The sequence below is a fragment of the Carcharhinus amblyrhynchos genome, chromosome 14 (genome assembly GCF_965287045.1).
Source record: "Carcharhinus amblyrhynchos chromosome 14, sCarAmb.v2.hapA, whole genome shotgun sequence".
Classification (NCBI taxonomy): Eukaryota; Metazoa; Chordata; class Chondrichthyes; order Carcharhiniformes; family Carcharhinidae; genus Carcharhinus; species Carcharhinus amblyrhynchos.
The window spans coordinates 34,569,981-34,585,425 of NC_137337.1; the positions used below are offsets into that span (position 1 = coordinate 34,569,981).

General features: G+C 39.8%; 1 protein-coding gene across 3 annotated transcripts in view; it reads right to left on the minus strand.

Annotated features, from left to right (window-relative positions):
* Positions 1-4,682: 4,682 nt before the first annotated feature.
* The window catches only part of LOC145352579 (SERTA domain-containing protein 2-like), a 55,791-nt gene continuing 45,028 nt past the window's right edge, over positions 4,683-15,445 (minus strand). For all 3 annotated transcript variants that reach the window (XM_080202634.1, XM_080202632.1, XM_080202633.1), the window contains exon 2: positions 4,683-12,575. In XM_080202634.1, the coding sequence (XP_080058760.1) occupies positions 11,732-12,571 (840 nt within the window). In that variant the 5' untranslated portion in view covers positions 12,572-12,575 and the 3' untranslated portion in view covers positions 4,683-11,731. The remainder of the gene's footprint in view (positions 12,576-15,445) is intronic.

Genomic DNA, 15,445 nt, shown 5'->3' on the forward strand with positions numbered 1-15,445 from the left:
CCTTCCCTGAAGAACATGGGTGAACCAATAGGTTTTTATGACACTGGTGCAATTACCACAATGGGTGAAAACTACTATTGTTCACTTTATGAAGCTAGCCTACAAATTGCAAGATTTATTGAATTTTATTTCATAATTGGAGCATTCCAAAGAGCTACTATGGCACTGAGAGTCTAACCACACCAGCTGAACTGGAATAGTTCAAGAAGTCAACACATCCCATTAAAGAATTTAAAAAAAACATCCAAACTGGCCTCATACATGCTGCAAAATTCTAACTTACACCAGTAGAATTTTAACCTCTGTGTTGCTAGTTCAACATCATAACCATTAAGTTATTATGTCCTAGTCTGTTCCACCTACGTAATTGTATGTGCAACAACAGTGTAGATGTGAATTTACAAAAACATTCATTTTTCTTCAGGTTTCTGGGGAGGGAGTAAGAGGGGGGGAACCCAGCAGCAGAGGGATGGGGGCTGACGTGGGGCCAGCAATCAGAGGCCGGGACTGGCCATCAGGAGATCAGCGATAGGGTGGGGGAGGTGTGGAGATTGGGGGCAGCGATTAGGAGGCAGGCAATGTCAAAGTACAGGGGATGTCAACCTAAGGCCCCTCCCCCAAATACACTGCTGCCAGCCTTGCCAGTAGATTTGGGTGCTGCCTTTTGATCCTGTACTACTGCCCCCCCCCAAACATGAATCATCCAACAGCGTCTCTAATGCATAGTGCACCCCATAACTTCATTTCAGTAGCTCATCCAAAAACGAGGGGGAAACAACATCCTGTTCCTCCCCACTGGGCACTTAGAATGGGGAAAAATCATACCTGCAGTCCTGGAGGTCATGTGTACATGGCAGTGGAATCATGTCTTTCAGGCAAGATTCCACACATCCTGCAAACAACTCAACTGAGGAAAAAGGCTGCAACGACAGTGATTGTATCCATAAGCACCGATTTACAAGCATGAGAGAGTGTTAAGGGTATACTGCCACGTGGCAGTCAGAGATTACTGGCATTATTTTCAGTGCACAGCCCATTGTTCATCTTGGAACTTGCAGTCCCACTTTATTTTGCACTTAATGTCACATTTCATTTCATAGCAAGTGTGGGCTTGTTTGTGGATGCTTGTCTCACAACCTTAAAAGGGGTGAAAAACACAGGTCTGGCAGCATGTGTGGAGAGAGAAAAACAGAGTTAACACTTCAAGTCCAATATGACTCTTCTGCAGAACTTGTGTTGGGCACAAGGAAATGTATCTGAAGTGAACTTAAAAATCATACAGATGCACTCATTTGGTAACTTTTTCAACAAGGTGCTCAAAACATGGAAACAAATTGTGTTGAATATTAGTTGATAGAACCTGCACAATCCACTCATTTTGAAAAAAATATTTTCAATGAGCACGGCAACGTTCCACCTCATTAGACCATGTCTTCCACCGCGATGATTAACTCTGTGGTAAGCATCACCTCATGTGGCTCAGGAGCCCCACTCTGGCACGGCTGTATCTGCTGCATTTCCCCTGGGCTGAAAAGGTGCATGATTCATTGGCCTCTGTTTTCTTTGGGCCCTCTTCTCAGCCAATTAAATTTTTTTGCTTCTGTTCTCCTCTTCCTCTAAACAGTCAGCCTCCAAAGGCCATGGATGTCAGCCACTGTCTCCCAGTTGTCAGTGTCAATGTCTACCATCTTCATATCTCACTTCCAGATGGCCTTATGGCAGAGATATGGACATCCAGGAGGTCATACCCCATAACCAATTCACCATGCAGGTGATATGGCTGTCATCTATCTGACAAACAGGTACCACTGACTTAGCAATGAGTGTATGCTTTTGAAATTAGCACACCCCAGGACCTTTGGCTTGGTAACGCTGGTCTGCCAAGAGATGCCAAAGATACAGCAGAGACAGAGAAAGTGGAAATTGTTCAGCCTTTCCTCCTGCCTAGCAAATATTATTCAGGAGTCACCAAAGGAAGCAGGGCACTGAACTCAAGCTTGGGAGACTCTCAGTTTGATTTGTTGTCACATGTATTAGTATACAGTGAAAAGTATTGGTTCTTGCATGCTATACAGACAGGGCACACCATTCATAGAGAAGGAAATGAGTGCTTGCAGTGTTACAGTCAGAGCTAAGGTATAAAGGTCAACTTCATGGAAAGTAGCTCCATTCAAAAAGTAGGTGGCTGTTGTTCCATATTCAACTTGGACATAACAGCTGCAGCTTTAACAATGTGTGTATCGGCTTCAGTGTGATGTGACAGACTGTTGGTGATTATGCAGTGTAGGTCTGTGAAGCTATCAACCACCTCTAGTATCACATCAGAAATCCTGATAGAAGACACCTGGATCGTGAAATGAAAGGGAGGGAAGAACGCAAGAAAATTACAACACCAAAAGGAAGTGCTACTGGACAAAGCACTGGAGCTGCAATCTGACATTCCCAGGTCTTGATATACTTCAACTCTAGGGTCTTAAAATAACTGGCTCGTGAGACAGTTGATGCACTAAGAAGAGCAAGAACTGATTTGATTAAAACATAGCGGAGTGGGAGGGATCGTAACAGGGGGCTGGGGAGAGGGCGTTTCCTGTTGTGAAAATAATCTACAACTAGATGTCACTGATAAATATAAGGATTTATTCATTTAAGTCAGATGAGGACTTTTTCCCTTTTCAGAGGGCCACACGTCTTGAAGCTTTAAATATTTTAAAGGCAGAGGTAAGTAGATTCTTGATAAGCAAGGAGTGGGGGGGGGGGGGGGGGGGGGGCGCGCACAGAAGGTGAAGCTGAGATTTCAATAAATCATGGCTGATCTGATTGTATGGTGGAGCAGGCTCAAGGTGTTGAGTGGCCTATTCCTGCTTCATATGACATTTTTCTTCCTGAAGCTGATGTCAAATCAGACTCTTTACAGGTGTGAGTCAGTACATTTGCCACTGCTTATTTGCCCCAGTATGAAATGTTAGCACATTGTCAGCATAGGGCAACTATGGAATAGAAAAAATGGCACATCTTTTCCTTGGATCTTGAGCTAACGAGGCTGAATAGCTTCCTGTTAGTTCTGGGAAGTCAACATGCTCTGTAGATTGCTTGCAGGCATAGGGTAGCAGCAAAGTGAAGAAAACGCAGAAGTGTGTCAGCACCAGAACACAACTTGTCTGACTTCACTGTGGATCTCAAAAGTTTCCAATGCTGCCCCATTCTTGCTGACAATTTTGTCATGGAGAGAGGAGATCACATCCAGCAGCTTCTGCAGGCAACCAATTTTCTCCAGCAGCTTAAAATAGACCATCAGTGCTCACATGGTCAAAAGCCTTAGTGAGATTGGCTAAGGCAATATCTAGTGGGTCTCCTTTGCTCAAAGCATTTCTCTGACGGTTGCCAAATTAAGACAATCATGTCAATTGATGATGATCTTCTAGTTCAAAACCAGACTAGAAGAATTGGGGATAGACGTGCTCTGCAAGGACCAGCAGGCTGACAAGGTAAACATGGGTAAAATGTTTTTCCCCCACAATGCTCAGCAGCGTGTTGGCTCATTAGTTGTTGCAATCACTGCAGTCATCCTTGTTCTTGTACAGGATCACATATTTTTGCATCACATACATCCTGGGGAACTACCCTCTGCCCTCCAGCAGCAATGGAGACATTTGTGCAGAGGCTGCAGGAGTGCCAGTTTCCTGTGCTTGATGAGTTCTGGTGTATAGCATCAGCACTTAGAGCTTTGCAACCAAATCAATAAGCTCCTCCATTACAGGTTTGATATCCAGCTGCGCCATGACAGGAAAGCTTCTTATAGTGTCTAGAGCTTCCTCAGTGTTGGCATTATCACTAGAGTAAAACTCAAGGTGGCATTCTACTCATCTTACCAACTGTTTATTTTAATCAGTAATGACCTCCCCCGCCTTTGTTTCCAATGGAACCATTTACTTTGCCGATTTTGATCCCTTCATACATTGCCCAAACATCCTGTTTTGAAAAGCAAATGGATATTCTAGTAGAGTTGTAACCAGCAGTCACTGGCATCTAGTAGCTGGTTGGACTTTATTCTGAGTGGCTCTTGGTGCATTCAGTTTCCTTGCTCAAATCTCTTGTAATTAATGAGAACAGGCTGCTAGGGTTCAATGATAGGTTCCATCACAGTGATGTTAGACTCAAACCAGTCAACATTTTTCCACTCTTGCCTTCCATTTGTTGAGAATTATAGGTATTATAGATGGTGTCTTGAACTATGTTCCATTTTCTTCTATTCTGTGTAGGAATGCCTGAGTGCTAGCTTTTATCTACTTAGGCAGTATGGGCAATGTTGATACAGGGGGATGGTATTTCTGCTCTGAATGAAAAACCAAGGGTTGAACCCACACCCTGGTATATCCCAGGAGTAATCTATATCACAGTCAGTGCTGTGGTAGCTGCAAGATGAGAATTCTGCTCAGGGTGATCAATGTTCTGATCTTGGATATCTCCAGGACACCTTGTGGCATGGTTTGTGCTGAAAGGAAGGTTTAGTTGCACAAAGCTCAAGGTAGCAGCAAAGCTCAAGTCATCTCTGTCCATTCCCATTTACCTTTACCAAACCACAATGTCCAAGCAGGAGGGCCATGCCTCATGGTCTGCACCCCAACCCCTGTTGAAATCCCCCAGTAGGTAAAAGGTGTATGAAAAACATTTTCAATCACAAATTAGCGATTTACCTAAACTTTATTTTGAACAAAAAGTTTGAAAAAAATAGCAAGTTTTTCAGTAAACTGACCTGTTACAACAGTATTGCAAGAGGAGAAAATGAATACACAAATTACTTTGAAATTTCTGCAGTTGTCATTCAAAACTTCTCATTTAAAAATAGAACAGTTCATGCAATAAGAACTATAGTCACACCACACATCTCCAGCAAATCATAATTTCCATGGCATCATATTATTATGATTTACAACATAACTTAAATCTCAGCTCTGCTGGAATAAGCGGGAACCAACCAAAACAGAACATTAATGCAAACATGCTGAAAATTCTGTGTAGATTGCAGTCTAATAATGGAATTGGTCTTGCCTTTTTAATTCCTGTTTTTCAGACATTTTCATCAAATGTAAAATCCCGAATAGTGAAACTACAAAAGGCAAATTTATCCCCTTTATGTAAGTAATGACATATGGTTTTGGTTCAATCCCCAATCCATTTGATTGGTAGTAGGCGTTCAGCATGAACAAAATGATTTAAACTGGTTAAAAATCTGGAAATTTAAAACTGAAATGATGTACGCAGAATGGGACTAGGATAGAGTCCTAAATGGTCAGTTAAAAGAGTACTGTTTTACATACCTCAGGAAACTTACATGTTGTCACTTCCTGATGACGCATAGTCATAACTCCCACAGACTTCCTCTCAACACTCATGAGGTTATTTTTATAATTATGCACAAATTGAACAACATATCGAAAGTTAGAGTTTGGACATTTGAGCCTTCACCCCAATTGTTCCAAATATTTTAGTTTCTCCAAAATGTTGAATATGCGAGTTTCTTTAATTTTGAAAGACTTGTCACATTCCAGAAATATTTTTCTTCTAAATAATCATTTTTTTTAAAATCAAGACGTTCTGCTTTCTCCACTTGCCATGGTAAAACACAAAAATCGATTTAAATATTTCAGAATAACTTCCTGTTAAATACCACAACTAAATAAACCTTACTTTGAAGAAAATCTTAAGCTACGCTAAGTTACAATATATTATCATAATAAATGTTCCAATTCATACTGTGCTGCCTCCAGTTTCACTGAAGCAATCATATATATCTAACCAGGTACATGAGTTTCAACAAAATCTTCAATTTTAAATATCTAATCTAAAAGTGTTTAAAGCAACCGTAGGTAAGTAACTAATGAAAACACACACAATTCTATGAAACTCAAATGACACTGAATACCATCTGTTGTAAATATAAGTTACCTCAAGTTTGATACCACAAAAAAAATGTATTAATTTCACTGAGATACTTGTAACCAAATTGAGAGATCAGACATGCTTTTAACATTTGACAGAAAGGAACAAACATGCATCCAAGTGAACTGAAAATAAAATGATACAAGTGCTTATAGTGGTCAAATGTATTATTTAATTATTTGGGGAGGGTGCGCAAGGGGATGGTTGATGATGATGGGAAAGAGAATTTTGGTTCCAGCATGATAGAAATCCACTTAAACAAAAAAAAGTCATAATTTGACCTTTAATGTATAATACACAATCCCAATAATAGCTGCTGATCTCCCACTATAAGGGAGGATTAAAGGTGAAGTGTAATTCACACCTCAGTCTGACGCACTACAATAAAGATGCCAATTGACTTCACACTAAATATACTTGCCCAGAAAGCTAAATATCCAAATATCATGGATTGCACTGCAACTTAAAAATGAAATGAACCGCAATATAATCAAATAATTCATCTGGAACTGCCTTGTTGATATGCAACTGGCTGATGAATGGGTCACTTTTATCCAAGATTCACTGCTGCTCCCAACCCTCCAATAGAAATCAAGAAAGGACCATCCAGAATTCAACCAAACAGGGTTCAGTTAATGCTATTATCCCATTACTATTAAGATTATCCTTTCACTTATGCCACAGAGACTCGGATAACATCACCTTTCAGTCAGACTGTCATGGATGTGCCCGTTAGGTAAAAGAGAAGTATTGCCAAGTCTTGAGAACTTTACTAAGGAAGCATTTGCATTTAGAGAATACCTTGCTCACTTCACAACTTTTGACTGTGAATTCTTTTGTATCCTGTTCCATGGTGTGTAGCAAGGTCCAGGCAACGATGTCTCCAAAAAAAGGGGGAAGCTAACCTTTCCCTTTAACATTCAAGGGCAATAACATTGCTGAATTCCCCACCAAGCACCTCCTGGGGTGACCAGAAACTTAACTGACCCATCCACATAAATACTGTGGCTACGAGCGCAGGTCAGAGGATGGGAATTCTGTGGTAAGTAACTCGCTTCCCAACTCCTCAAAGCCTGTCCATCATCTGTAAGGCACAAGTCAGGAATTTGATGGAATATTCTCCACTTGCATAGGCTCCAACAACATTCAAGAAATTCAACACCATAGTGGACAAAGCGATAAGCTTTATTGGCATTCCATCCATACTTTAAACATTCACTGCATTCAACACCAACACACTATGCTGCAATATGCACAATCAATAAGATCCACTACAGCAACTTGCCAAGCTTCTTGCTAAACACTCCAAGCCCAGATCTCTAACCTGAAAGAATAAAGTTAGCAGACACATGGAAACACCATCACCTGTAAATCCCTCCAGTAGCCACTCACTGGCTTGGAAATATATCAGTGTTCCTTCACTATCACTGGGTCTAAATCCTGGAATTCACTTCCTGGCAGCACTGTGGTGTATTTACCATACAGACTGCAGTAGTTCAGGAAGTCAATTCACTACCACCTTCTCAAGGGCAAACAGGAATGGGCAATAAATTCTGGCTTTGCCAGCAACGTCAATATTCCATTAAAGAAAAGACTTATTAAACTGTTTTTAGTTATTTATACGAATGATAGATATCAGGTAGATGTCGCAAGTGAGAATCTAGCTGAATATGGAAAAGTTCAGAGGGAAAGTAACATAAGCAAATAGAGAGCATGCAAAGAACCTGGCAGCTAGTATAAAAGTCTTCTATAGTAGTAAAATAAATTTTTTAGTATAAATAGTAAAAATGATAGTAAAAGTTGGGGCGGTGCCTAAAAGCGTATTTAAGCAATGGTGAAAGAGGACATGGCTGAGGTACTAAATGAACATGCTGCCTCTGTCTTTACTAAAAAAAGGTGTTGCCAAAGTGAAAGAGGAAATGGCTTTGATGCTCGATTGGATGAAAATTAGTTTTGGAAAGAGGTGGCCACAATCATTTGATGTTCCTAAATACAGGGCTGGCGCCAGAGTATTGGAGAAATTTAAATATTTATTCAAAACAGACTGCAAGGCTACCAGTCAGTTTAGTCTCAACGGTAGGAAAGCTTTTAGGAATGATAATCTTGGACAAAATTAACAGTCACTTGGACAAGTGTGGATTAAATCAGAGAAAGTCAACATGGATCTGCTTAAAGGAAAATTGTATTTAATTAACTTGACTGAGTCGTTTTGCTGAGATGACAGAGCACTGATGAGGGTAGTGCAATAGATGTGGTGTACATGGATTTCCAAAAGCATTTGATAACAGGTTTGTCAGCAAAGCTAAAGCTAGCAAATAAAAGGGACAGTGGCAGCATGAATACAAATTTGGCTGAGTGAGGAAACAGCGTAATGAGGAACGGCTCTTTTTCAGACCAGGGGAATATATGCAGTGGGATTCTCCAGGGGTTGGTACTTGGATCACTGTTTTTCTTCATCTATATTAGATCTATACGCAGGGAACATCTCAACATTTGCAGACAATACAAAACTTGGAAGTACGATGAAGAGAATAGTGATAGACATCAAGAGGACATCTGCAGGCAGAATGGACAAACATTTAGGAGCTGAGCTTAATGAAAGGAAATGTGAAGTGATACATTTTAGTAGGATGAACGAGGAGAAGCAATGTAAAATAAATAAAACAATTCTAAAGAGGTGTCAGGACCAGAGAGACCTGAGATATGGGCATAAATCATGGAAGATGACAGGGTAGGTTGAGAAAGTGGTTAAATAGACATTTAGGATCCTGGGTTTCATAAACAGGCAAATAGTACATAAGCAAGGAAGTTATGACAAACCTTTAAAAACACTGGCTGAGCCTCAACTAGAGTAATTTTGTTCAATTCTGGACACCACGCTTTAGGAACGATATGAAGTCATCAGAGAAGGCGCAGAAAAAAATGATGAAAATAAGTTCCAGAGATGAGGGACTTCAGTTAAGTGGCTGGAGGAGATAAGCTGGGGCTGTTCTTCTTTGAGAATGTTGAGAGAAAATTGATAGATAAGTTACAAAGTCATGAGAGGTCGGTAGATATGGTGAATGAGCCAAGGACCAGATGACACCAATTTAAGATGACTGGTAAAAGAACCAAAAAGGCAACATAAGGAAAATCTGATTTTTAAAAATGCAGCATGTGGTTAGAATCTGGAATGCAATGCCTGAAAGCAAAATGCAAGAAAGTTTGGTAATTCCTTTTGAAAGGAAATTGGATAATTATCTGGAGGAGAAAATATTGTAGGATTTCAGGGGAAGGGCAGCAGAGTGGGGCTAGTTGAGTTGCACTTGCAGAGAGCCAGCATGAACACAAAAGGCCAAATGGTCTTCCCTGCGCTGTAACCATAGGATTGAAGGATAAAAGTTAGTTGGGATACCAAGAGAATGCTTCTGCTCTTCTTTGAAGAACAGCATAGAAACTTTTGCACTAAAAAGCTAAGCTGGTTAATGAATGGAGCAGAAGGCCAGAGTGAGAAAGAAGGAACAACAAATATACAGCTCGACATCCCAAAGTGCTTTACAATTAATTACTTTACGAAGTGCAGCCACTGTTATATAACCAAATGTAGCAGCACAATTTAAGCACAGTTGGACCTCACAATTGCTAATTTACTAGATAATCTGGTTAATAGAGGAATATTGGTCAGAATGCTACAAGAATGCTCTGCTCTTATCCAACTAATAACATGGGATCTGCAACATCCCTGAAAAGGCCAAGGTTTAGCATCTTACCTGAAAAATCTGGCAACTCCAAGAATTTCTCTCAGTATTAGGGTAAACTGTCAGTCTAGATTGTGTTCAAATCTGTAGGGTTTTGTGGTGACAGGGGAAGGAGCTAGGTAGATAATTGTAAATGTTTACATTAAATGTCTTTATAATGATTGGGGATATCCTCCATGTTGCTGGCTTCATTTCTAAACACCACATATCAATATAACGGAGGAAAGAGACACCATGTTTTAGGACATGCTGATATCAGCATCAATCTTATGGTGTAATTCAATTTTGTTTCTACACAATTAAACACCATCTCTCCCCTCAGTTATATCTGTTCCAGGATTTGACAGTAAGTCCAATCAAGAATTTATATTATTATTTCAGAACATAAAGAAATATAAATCTAAGCAAGAAAGATGCAACATTAAATCAGCAAAAATTTTCATCTCAGCATTCAATGACAATGTGATAGCTATATTTGGGGCACTATATTAGAACATCTAGCTCAGTGCACAAATTGTGAAAACTGGTTCACCCAAATAATTACAATTGCCACACGTTAGAGCTCCTGAACCAAATGATATCTTTGTTCAGGGTTCCACATGTATTTCCTCATTCCCACCATCATGTACATTCCTTTATGGTAGTCTTTCATCAACAGAATGGCTTTGGGTAGTTGGACAGTTAATCTCACAGGAAATACATTGAAATAAAAAAAAGCAATACATTTGTTTACAGGTCAGATGTCAGAATATCTACAATTACAGTACTGAAAAAAAACCAAACAAGAAATCTTCTGACACAGCTGAAGAAGATTGGCCACAATTCTCCAGCCGTTCATGCCGGCAGTGCACCCCCGCCCGCGGGTTTCCCACCGGCGTAGGGGTGACGTCAATGCGAATTCCCATTGACAGTAGCAGGACCAAAGAATCCTGCCACTAGCAAGTAACATGCCACCTCCGGCTGGTGGGACACAGGCGACTGGGAGGCCAGAGAATCTCGCCCATAGTTGTTGAATGTGCACAGTTTTAATTGAACATAAATACTCAATTCAAAATAAATCCCAAAATCAAACAAGTCACTGTTGAGTCAATAGGTTTTCAGATAACTGATGAGTTACAAATAGAATTGGAATAAAACTAATCTACGTCATAAATATTTAAATCTATCTTCACATTTAAAGAAGAAAAAAAATCTTTTTGCTCTGGATAAATTAAATTCCACTCCCCCTTGAACATTTATCTAAATTAAAAAACAGAAGCTGCATCTGCTCATGTACAGCACATTCTTAAAAAAAAAGAATGCTTTATTGTTAGATCTTGGGAGAGGTAGTGTAAGTGAAATCCAACAGCAAAGTCTGTCAGACTGGAACTAAAGACCAAACAAGACAAACAACAAACATAGAGATTTAGAGTATAAAATTCTAAAAAAATAAATAGTTTAAATGTAATATAAAACATTCTTGTAACCTTTTGATAAAGGTGCCTTTGTTGGTACAAGAATACCATATAAAAACATTCTGCAAGGAAACAAAACACACCATGTGCTTCAGTCAATAGAATAAAACTGCTCATCAAAAATGTCCTTCGGAAAATTAGTTCCGTCCACACTTCGGATCTGGATGCTGTAAAACCGTAACTATCAAAAGATGTACAGAAACACAAAATACTGCTTAGTCTCTATTAATGGTTTAGTTGATTAAGTTAATGTTCAGTGTGTGGCAGCAGTTCATTAATTTCTTAAAAACAATCTTATCCCATAAAAAAATAACCTAAACGGTTACAGTCACATTTCTGGATCTCAAGCCAGAAGTTGTCATTACTAGCAAAGAGTTCACTTGTCATGATTCACGTGCTAATTATTTGCTTGTTTTCTGGAGATTTTTGTATATGACCTTTAAAAAGTTGAAAACTACACTGTTCAAACTCTTCCAAGATTTATAAGATTGAATGCAACTTGCTATACAGTGGCTGTTTTCATCACTAATGGTACAGATGAAGCTGTTTTAAGTAAGTAGGAAGACAGGCATCCAAAATGTTGAAGCACCTAGTGACGAATTAGGATCCTACAAGAATCTCCATGATATGGTCCAGGTCACTCAAATCCACTCTGCAGATCTGAATGGCATTCACAGATGTAGAGTTGCATAACTGAAAGGGTTTAGAAACTTCATCCACATTAGCTGGTGGTGATCTAGCAGGTGTCAATGGAAGTAAGCACAGATCTGAGTCATACATGGATGTGTCAATGTCTTCAAATATGTCATCGAAAGCAAGGTCTGTTAGGTAACTCGTTGAATTTGTGATTTCAAAAGATCCAAACACAGTTTCTGCAGGCTTAATTTCCTGCGGTCTGTCTCCCAAAGATATCTCTGTGTTTATGTCACCCTCGCCTGCAGATGTTGGACAGGGAGATGGGCTAATATCCTCCATAAAATCCAAGTCTTTGAGGATTGATGAAATGGCAGATGACATGTCATCATCTGAAACCACCACTAAAGAGTTCTCAATCTGACTCTCTGAAAAATCTGAAGAACTATTCAAATCAAGAGAGTTAGTTTGAACAGATGGTGTTCCAGTTAATTCAATACTTGCCTGAGATGCTGTGTAAGTATCTGGAATTGGACTTGTTCCATTGCAAATGTTAGATCCTTCATGGCTGCTTTCTTGTCTCATTTCTTCCTGGATCTGCCGTACAGTATTTGCAATGAGAACAGAACGATGCAGGTTTGGTTCTACCAGCATCCTACAACTTTGCAATTTGATGAGGCACATATTGAGTACTAACTGTCTCTGCAAAGTATAGGGCAGCCCTGGGTTCGAATCAAAGGCACCAGGAACACCAGCCATATTTTCTTCGTAATCACTAAGCTTGCGCTTCAGTCCTTTAGCCAACATGAATCTAGGAAAAAGGAAAGAAAGTGAATAATTGTTGTCAATTTATTTTAATTAATGTGACCTGAAGAAACTATATTCAGCAATGAACAGTAAACTGGTATTTCAATTAGCATCACAGACATTTAAAGACATTTAGTTCATAAGTAATAGGAGCAGAATTAGGCCATTTGGTCCATCAAGTCCACTCCGCCATTCAATCATAGCGGATATGCTCCTTATCCCCATAACCTTGAACCCATTACCAATTAAAAGTATGTCTAACTCCTCCTTAAAATTTACTCACTGTCCCAGTATCCATCGCACTTTGGGAAAGTGAATTCTACAGATTTACAACCCTTTGGGAGAAGTAGTTTCTCCTTAACTGTGTTTTAAATTTGCTACCCCTTATCCTAAGACTAATGACATCTCATCCTAGAATGCCCCACCAGCGGAAGCATCCACCCCACCTCTACTTTATCTATACCTTTTTATCATCTTGTATATCTCAATCTGATCTCCCTTCATTCTAAATTCCAGACAGTATTGGCCCAAGCCGTTCAATCTCTCTTCTTACGACAAACCCCCTCATCTCTGGGATCAATCCAGTGAGCCTCCTCTGAATTGCCTCCAATGTCATTACATCTTTCCTCAAATAAGGGGACCAAAACTGTGCACAGTACTCCAGGAGCAATCTCACCAATGCCTTGAACTTAGTGCAATTTTCAGGTCATAAACCTGAAATATTGGACAGGAGTTTCCAGCCTAGCTCGCCCGAAATCAGAAAATCCCGTCTGATCGTGCCACGGTCTGCCCTTAGCCCACCCCAATCCCCATGGCGGATGGGATGGTAAAATTCACCTCATTAATCCTGCTTCTATTTCCACAGGTGCTGCCAGACCTGCTGAGTATTTTCAGCATTTTCTGTTTTTTTATTTTAAGATAATAATTTTGTCTGTTAACAAAGCACGGGGAGTAATCACTTTGCAAGTTTGGACTCCCAACAATGAGCATCTCACAACAGGAGTTGATGTTAAGACGTTCAGAGGCATATCTGCAGTTAATCTTCTGTCTGTTTAAGTTAATTGATAACTGCCCCAAATACACAAAGCTCACAGAAAGTACAACTCAAAAGATGGCTGCCTTTATAAAAAAGAAAAAAAAAATCAGTCTATCATTTTCCTACACCAGATTCAGCGTTGCCTAGTCCAGTGAGTTGCAAACTTTATTGTATTGGGAAATCATTCCTGGGAACGCAAGCCCTGACTTTAGAAGGATCATCAGCTTTTTAAAAGGATATCAATGCTCTCATTAGTAAACAAATAACAAGAATAACATGCTAGTACATCAGAAAAACTGAAATATGATCACATAGCTGAAATCTGATGACACTGCAGTCCTTAAGAGTCAGACTGAAAATTGCAGTGATATCAGTTCAACTTCTTCAAACGCATATTAATTGACTCATTGTACGCCATTAGAAGATTCTTCATTGAGCCTCTTTAATGGATGTAGGAAAGATTTCAATCTAGAGATAGCTAACAGTCTAGCTGCATGCAGCACCTGGGTACATTCCTGCTGTCACATGCGATATTCTTTTAGTTATAATCATCAGACCACAATGGGAACTAGTTTTGACTTGTATAATGTTACCTTACTACAATTTATATTCTAAAACCTTTTCCCATGAGCATATTACAAGGTTGGATCATAGTGGAGTGGCAGTATTATGATCCAGAAACCATAATTCGACACTTTATTTGAAATGAATTAATTATAGGAAACATAAGAGAGTGAGCTGCATTTGCATTTGTTAGTGCCATTCCCATTTTAACAATCAGCAGTAAGTATCCAATATACAAAATTGATAACTAGGTAAAGGCCAACTGGTCCAACCAGCCTGCTCCACACATCCTAAATAGACAGTTCTTGCCTCTCTTTATGTAATGCACGGAAAGTGGTAAAATAACAGAAAATACCAGGGCCAATAAAAGGAAAAATAATCCAGGAAATTTCTCTCCTACTGCCAATAAACTGGGTCCAGGAGATCATTTGAACCATCTGTTATCTGTAAATTCACTTACCTATGATAAGCTGTGATTACCCCAGTCAAGAATTGATCCATCTGCCTCTTGAAGGTGTACAGAGTGTCAGCAACCACCACATCCACCAGCAAAGAGAAACTGCCTAACATCCAGTTTATTCCTATCTTTATGTTCTTTGAACTCATGACGCTGCTCCCCCTCAATCTGTTAAATGGGGTTAATGTGACAACATTTTTATTTACTGGGCCGGCAGACAGCAAAAGTCACGGAGTGTCTGTAATTCAGGATCGGGAGGCAGTGGGGTTTGGGAGGGATTGAATTCACGGTGGTTGGAGAGGGGGACGAGGTGGGTTGTTGTGAGATCAGAAGGAGATTGATGATCTGAGGAGGAGGATGGTCAGGTGTCTCAGTGGGGGAATCAAAAGGCCCAGAGACTTTTGATTGGGAGGAGTTAGAAGCTGCACAGGGAACTTGAGGCCTGGTATGAGTGTGTGTTTGCATGTTGGGGTGGGGTGGGGTCACTGGCCTACTTTTCAACCTCAAAAGCACATATGGGCGGGTTGGAGGCGGATTTGAGTCAAACAGACTTCGCAGACACCTCCCCATCAGCTAAACCATATTTGCCCCATATTTGAAGGGGTAGGGGACAGAAAATTCCACCTCCACATCTATGTTAATTAAGTGAATTTAAACTCCTTTGCTGTCATCATGGGATTTGAACTCATATCCACAGATCATTAGCCCAGATCCCTGCATTATTAGTATAGTAATCGAATTGCAATGGTAGCATAATGGTTGGTGTATAAATAAGTAAATAGGCCAACACCTAATGTCAATTAACAAAATATAGACA